General features: G+C 41.3%; 1 protein-coding gene across 1 annotated transcript; it reads right to left on the bottom strand.

The window, feature by feature from the left end:
* Window positions 1-1,197: 1,197 nt before the first annotated feature.
* On the bottom strand, window positions 1,198-5,873 carry ARF6 (ARF GTPase 6). Its single transcript, XM_069486814.1, has 2 exons — window positions 5,068-5,873; window positions 1,198-4,967 (listed from the first exon to the last, which is right to left on the bottom strand). The coding sequence occupies exon 2, from the start codon at window positions 4,482-4,484 to the stop codon at window positions 3,957-3,959; it is 528 nt and encodes a 175-aa protein (XP_069342915.1). The 5' UTR covers window positions 4,485-4,967; window positions 5,068-5,873; the 3' UTR covers window positions 1,198-3,956.
* Between the last annotated feature and the right edge of the window lie 1,537 nt (window positions 5,874-7,410).

Below are 7,410 nucleotides of genomic sequence, written 5' to 3'. Positions count from 1 at the left end.
TTATAGTTTAATTCTCATGAAGTTTACCACTACTTGAGCTAATTTAGTAACAAATTTCAATTGTAATTCCTAAATCCCTCTACAAACCTGTTCTGCCTTGTTTGATCTCATCTCTGTGGTCTCTGCCAGTTCAACTCACTAATCTAGTCTGGCAACTTTAAGTTTGGCAAAGCAGGGAGAAGTTGCTTTGCCTCTTTTATGGCTCTATCTCCCAACATTCCATGTTTATAAACTTCCTAATACTATAATCTTTACTACTTAGTCTCTACCATTTAATTAAAGCAAAAAGCTAGATTCTACTGAATGTTATACATTATGCTCAGTGATTAGACTTAAAAGTTATTTATAATTGCTATATATGATTTTATAATATAATTTTTACCTATATGGAAAGAGATAAGACTTGCCTTACTTATAACCCTGATTGCCAAGGTATTTAGGAAATGACTGAAAATTTACAAAGCTTCATTACCATTCAGATTATGGCTACTATATTTCTAAGCCTATTAAAGCATAAAAACTAAAGAGGGAAATATTTTCTACTGCTATCACTGACAAATTGATAATTATCTTAATAAACCATACTACTAAATACATTGATATATATTAACATGGAGGTTAAATCATATTACAGATAACATTAAGACATTCTAAAACCAAATTATAAAAATAGCTGATACAGGAGGGAATGCTTACAAAAATGTGTTTAAAAAACTCATTTGTCCAACAAGTTATTTTTTATCTACTATTTTTGCTAAGTGACTACAATTCTGCCATTTTTATCTGACAAAGCAACTTTGACCTCTAAAAGAAACTTTTAAAATCCAAGTCTATTGTCAAGGGTTAAAACTTAAGGCCAATTCTTTAGACACAACTCTGTACTAAAAATGCTAAGGTTGTGATTTCGAAAAACAGTAGAATAAAGACTGCTATAGGACTTTGCAATTTTTAAAAATTATTTTCTACTGTTTTTCTGTTCTAAATTATAAAATCAGATTAAGTTTGGTGAACTAAAACAGGGCAAACCTCCTTAAACAGTCAGCATTTATAAGAACCAAACAGTCTCTTTTTTGTGCTTATAAAAGTCAAATGACTTCCAAATCGTGACTTTTTACCATATACCCTGGAGAATAACATGGCCCAACACACCACACGTCCCATTTATCTAGTTCAAGTGAGTAACATAACGTGAGAAACTGCACTGTGTAATTCCTTTATTTTCTGCATATTAGTGCTTTACCAACACTACAACCATAAAGAACACAATTCCAAGTACTGTACTTTTTAGTTTGGGGAGATCACAGTCTACAGACTCATTTACTTATATTAAAACAAGATTAACCTCATTCCAAACTTACTGCAGTTTATAAATTCACATAAATACAGAAATTGATGCAATTAAACAAAAATTTCAGGATCTTATTTTTTAAATTCTTAAATTATAACTTTTTCTGCAGGTGATAATTACCTGCTCCATAATCACCAATGATTATGGTTCAATTTAACTACATCAATTATAAACCTTTTATATCCTTAAAGAAAATGTAAGTGAAAATTACAATTTCTTACCAAAAGGTTTAGGGTTTTCCAAATTTCAAATATTTGCTTCCCCCTCCCCCCTTTTTTCAGACATTTCAAATAAATCAAAATAACATCTCACCTGCAACATTCAATAATATCCATCACTTGATGTATAAAATTTTAACTATGCCCCCAGTTATTTTAAGACACACAAAAAATGGCTGCCTACCAATCTGTCTTCACAAGTTAGAAATACTACATTTAAGAATTAACATGAGGGTTTCAAGTTTCCTCCAGTTTAGGCATATTTATACCTTTGTGCTTGTTTTGTTTCAGGATGTTACTATAGCATTGATATTTGGATAACCCATGTTTATGTACCTTAAAATGTAATCATTCAAAACACTAAGAATTACATTTATGGTGGAGCTTTGGGAATTTTAAAAAGCAACCAAAATGTTCTTAGCCGTATTTATCAGCCTCATTGCTAGAGATACTTCTACTAAAGTGAAACAGAAATTTATACTTTAGTTGCATCTTGAAATAAAAAAATCCCTCTGCACCAGCAGAAGCCTGCAACGTAGCACCTTTTCTCATCTGCTTTAAGTAGAATATTTGTCAAGAGTTTTACTTTGAATAGGTTTTTTTTAATAGCCTTATTCGTCTTATACGTCTTTGGTAAGAGCTCCATTATACAATATGGCCAAAGCTTGAAGGACCAATACTGTCCAACTATACCTTGATATCCCGCTCAATTTTAGTTTTCAGACACCCTCATAAACAAAACCCACTCCACCTTTTCCTGTATACTGCCTTTGCAGTCTACACTTCTGAAATTCCCTAAGTTTAATTCCTTGAGGATCGCTAAAATTAATCCTTAAGGCTATATAAGAACCAGATGCTGCTTCACAATTCTGTGATCAAGCGTTAACATTTGGTTCAAAATATCATCATAAGTGGTCTCAATCTAGTTACTGGTCCTAACCAGCTAACCAAGTAATCTTGTTAGGATCTGGATATCACCAGTGAGCACACTGCTTACCCTTGAAGAAAAGTAAGTTTACATTCATTGTCATCTGTAGGTTTTCTCTTCATCCTACTTCCCCTTTGTCATCCCTCAAGTCTACACATCATTCATTCATCACATTTCCTTCTTTAAAGGAGACAGTGTACTATTGAACCAACAGGATATCTATCTGCATGAGTTAATCCTATAAACAAAATTAAATATCTCTTTTATAAAACATCTTTTCCAGTGTTCTAATTAATGGAGATGTGGATCACTCATCTATGAAAAATGACTTGGATCTTCAGCTTAATCAGTTGCTGTGAAAACAGGAAATATGTATTTTTTCAACTAGGTTAAAGGTGCATATAATTTGAATTGTTAAAGCTAATGCTTTATTAACAAAGTAAATGATTTAGTACTTTTAAAACTACTGGTCTTAGACATTTGAAACAAGGTAAAAGTATACATTCCAGTTTTGCCCAAAAGTCACTGAAAATATCTACAAACATTTTGTGTGTGGCATACACCATTATTGCTCCAATTTCTGGAAAGAGTCTATTTTTAAAGTTAAAAAAGAGGAAAAACAGCAGAGTGACTAACTTTGCAGTGAAAAACAAATCTGTGTCCTTGATGGGTTTACACTTTCATATTTTTAGCGCAAGTTAGCTACATTAGGGGGAACTTGGGTTTTATTCCTACTCATGCATGATGTACGTTTCAGAACTTAATTGCTGACATTGTAAAGAACCTCTTACATTACCTGTTTAACATACTGATGTGCAACTGGAACATATTACAATGATATTACTCATTATTTGCCACTGTGGGCTGAGTTTACTGTACTGGTCTTAGATATAAAAGGTCACATTTGAAATTACTAAGTTAAAGTTAGAACTCATAAGGGAGGGAGGAAAGGCCTTAAATATAAAAGACAAACGGCAGTTTGATTAAGCAATAATTTTCAGTTTACTAGATGAAACAGACTTGCAACATAGTCTGCATGAATGCAAAATAAGCCATCTACAGCAAGTGATAAGGAAACTGGGCAAAAAGGAAAAAGCATACATTGGGGAAAAAAAGATTTTCTCAAAAAAAAAAAAAAAATCAAACCATTATTACAAAGGACTTTACCAAGAACTGCTATATTTCCCCCATCCCATTTGCTGGAAGTTAACAAGAGCATCTAGCACTTCGTGTTCATGTCAAATGTCAGATCAGAGCATCCTAACGCAAAGGGAAAAAAAAAAAAAAAGGAAAAAGAGAAACAAAAAAGAAAACCCCCAGCCACCCCCCAAACCGTAGAACAGTAACTCCAGAGTTCAAATTCAAAAGAGAAAAGTGGCGATTCAAAGAGGTGATGGTGGCGATAATCCTATGAATGGGTTTTTGATTTCTCTCCTTCCAGGGGATGGGTGGAGAATGCTCATTAGGATTTGTAGTTAGAGGTTAACCATGTGAGCCCCTCATAGAGTCCGTCCCCTGAGGTGGCACAGGAGGGCTGCACATACCAGTTCCTGTCCCGAATCCGGGTCAGGCCCAGTTTCTCCTGGATCTCGTGGGGTTTCATGGCATCAGGCAGGTCCTGCTTGTTGGCGAAGATGAGGATTATGGCGTCCCTCATCTCCCGGTCATTGATAATGCGGTGCAGCTCCTGGCGGGCCTCGTCGATGCGGTCGCGGTCGGCGCAGTCCACTACGAAGATCAGACCCTGGGTCCCGGTGTAGTAATGCCGCCAGAGCGGCCGGATCTTGTCCTGGCCGCCCACATCCCATACGTTGAACTTGACGTTTTTGTAAGTCACCGTCTCCACGTTGAAACCCACGGTGGGAATGGTGGTCACTGACTGGCCCAGCTTCAACTTGTACAGGATTGTTGTCTTGCCGGCCGCGTCCAGGCCCAACATGAGGATCCGCATTTCCTTGTTCCCGAAGATTTTGGATAGCACCTTCCCCATCGCGTCGGAGTAGCCGGGGCCGGGGGCATTCAGGTGTCCCGTTTCCCCTCAGGCAACACCGCCGCCGCCGCTGCGAAACCGAAACGAAGCCTCCGCGCCGCGCGGGCGCCCGAGTGGCCTGCGTGGGAGTTGCCTCCTAGGGGCAGAGGCCCGGGCCGGCCGCTCACTCGGGCATCACCGACCGCACAACTTGATTCCTCCAGTCGCCGCTGTCGCCGGGGCCCTGAGTCTGCGCTGGGAGAGCCGCCGCCCTGCTGAGGCGCGGCCCGGCCCGGAACTGCCCTTCCCCCCGCAGGCGCCGCGCGAGCGCCGCCGCGGTTCCCGCTTCTCCGCCTTCTCAGCCCGCCACGGGACACTGCGGCCCTCCGGCCCGTCCGCCGGTCTGCGAACACCCGGCTCACCACCGACCGAGGACACCCGAGAGGCAGTGCGGCTCCGGCGCCCCGTCAGGTCATCGATCCTCGCGGTAACTCGGTGCGCTGCCTGCAGAGACACAGAGAGGGAGAAGGGAGTTACTGTCGGAGCCCCAGGGGAGAGCGGAGGTCGAGGAGGCCCGCCTTTCCAGCTCGGCCCGGGAGGTTACCTCCAGCCGCCGCCCCGAGCGCGGGCTCCCTCCGGCCTCCACCTCCTCCTCGCTGCTCTGCCGCCGCCGCTGCCGGAAAAGGCGCCGAGGAAACCGCCTCACTTCCCCTCCCGACCACGCAGGCGCAGCAGAGGCCGACCGTTCGGACAAGAGCGACCTCTGTAAGGAGAGCCGCTCGCGCGCCTAGCGTCATGGGCGCCACGCGCCGGAGGGGGCGGGGCTACGGCGTCTCGGAGGGCTCGCAGGTGCTGCCCGCCCGGAGCCCGCGAATCTTGGACTCTAACCTGATCCCACCTGTAGCTCCTCTAGAGTTTCCTCCCCTGCCTGTTTTTCTCATCTGCGCTCTCTGTTCTTTCCCTCCCCGTCCGAACCAGGAGAGCAGATCCACTGGGAGGACTCCACAGTTTTGACCCGCGGCTTCCAGGCCCATTGTCAGACCTCGGTGCCCGCCAGATGCTCTGCGTGTTCCCTCCAGCCCGCCCCAGCCTTGAGTCCTGAGTCTCCCAGGGAGGACCTATTCGCCGTTCTTACTTTGTTCCCAACCTCTCCTTGGCTTCTTTCATCCCTCGAGTTCTGTGTTTCCTGAAGGACACGTGAGACGCCAGCGTTTCGTGTGGACTCTGCCAGCCTGTGCGGCGCTTTTATGGGGCTTGAGTTTACTCTGAAGCCCTTCTTTTAAGTGTTTGAGCCTTATGTATATGTCTTGTCAGGACCAACCCACGTTTATGAAAAAAATTACAGTATTATTAAGAGTTTCTGTGCCTTGCCGCGTTTTCAACTTTTTAGAAGACAGTGACTTTTCATATTTAAATATCACCTTTCAGTATGACTAATAGTAGCTTCTCACCCACCTACCCGTTCTTATCTTTAAGAAACCTAGATGGTATTAGCATAGCATTTAGAATCAGAAAAACTACTTCTATGGCCAGGATCTGGGCACTAAACCTTGCTGAGTTTATCTCCTATGTAAACTGACCTTGCTTGCTTCACTCCACTTGAGGATTAAATAATAATATTTGTGGAAGGCTTTAGAAAACCTTTTTGTATCAAATGGTTAGTAATAAAGTTAGACTTAAAATAACGTAAAAGCTTAAATATCAAGTGGAGAAAAAAACAGGAAGCAGTTTTTTTCAAAAAAGAAAGATGCTATAACAGCATATGATAACATTTTATGTCACAATTTAAGAAAATTTGATAGTGGTAGATAGGTTAAATGATAACCTTATAAAATTCAGCCTCAAATAAACTTATTAATATTCTAACGATGATCTAATTTACTATCTACTTTAGGATGCACTGTCATAAAGCTGATAGGATTTGGAGCCAAAAGATTGAAGATCAAGTGTCACCCCTCCATTTTATAGCTGTGAATCCTTATGTCTCCATCTTTGTGAACCTCAATTTCTTTATCTGTAAAATCATGAAAAATGATAATATCAGTAATGAAAATAGCGTTTATTGAGTGTTACAGCAAACACTGTCTTAAATACTTTAAATATTTTAGTATGTACTGCAACGATATGAATTAGCTTTGAGTATTAACATTTTATACATAAGGAAACTGAGGGTCAAAGAGGTTAAGTAGTTTTTTGATGGTCACAGAACTGGAATTAAATCATTAATGTACAGCCCATCCTCTTAACCCAAAAATTATGCCACCTCCCTGTCTACTTCACACAGTTGTTGGCTCATTTACAGTATTTCTTAAAATGCTTTATATGCAACTATAAGTTGCCATTAGTAATTGTTATATTTGGAGGAAGAATTTTTTGATATGTGCCAAATAGAAGCAAGTTTTGTATTTTCTTCTTTTCCAGTGTAATACTTTTCTCAGAACAGATATCCAGTTTTACGAAGTAGATAGGAGATTAATCTGCTGCGCCTGGATTTATTTTTCAGTGGAAGGTGTGATATAATTAAATACAGGGGCCGGGCGCGGTGGCTCACGCCTGTAATCCTAGCACTCTGGGAGGCCGAGGCGGGTGGATTGCTCAAGGTCAGGAGTTCGAGACCAGCCTGAGCGAGACCTCGTCTCTACTAAAAATAGAAAGACATTATATGGACACCTAAAAATCTATATAGAAAAAATTAGCCGGGCATAGTGGCGCATGCCTGTAGTCCCAGCTACTCGGGAGGCTGAGGCAGTAGGATCGCTTAAGCCCAGGAGTTTGAGGTTGCTGTGAGCTAAGCTGACGCCACGGCACTCACTCTAGCCTGGGCAACAAAGTGAGACTCTGTCTCAACAAAAAAAAAAAAAATAAATAAATACAGGTGCAATAGGAAGCACTAGCATCTTCCTGGCACTGGCACTATGCTAGGGCTAAGAAATTTATTTTCTAAAGC

The sequence above is a fragment of the Eulemur rufifrons genome, chromosome 2 (genome assembly GCF_041146395.1).
Source record: "Eulemur rufifrons isolate Redbay chromosome 2, OSU_ERuf_1, whole genome shotgun sequence".
In the NCBI taxonomy this organism is placed as follows: domain Eukaryota; kingdom Metazoa; phylum Chordata; class Mammalia; order Primates; family Lemuridae; genus Eulemur; species Eulemur rufifrons.
Note: the sequence above shows the minus strand (reverse complement) of the source record. Positions and strands in the feature narration are given on the sequence as shown.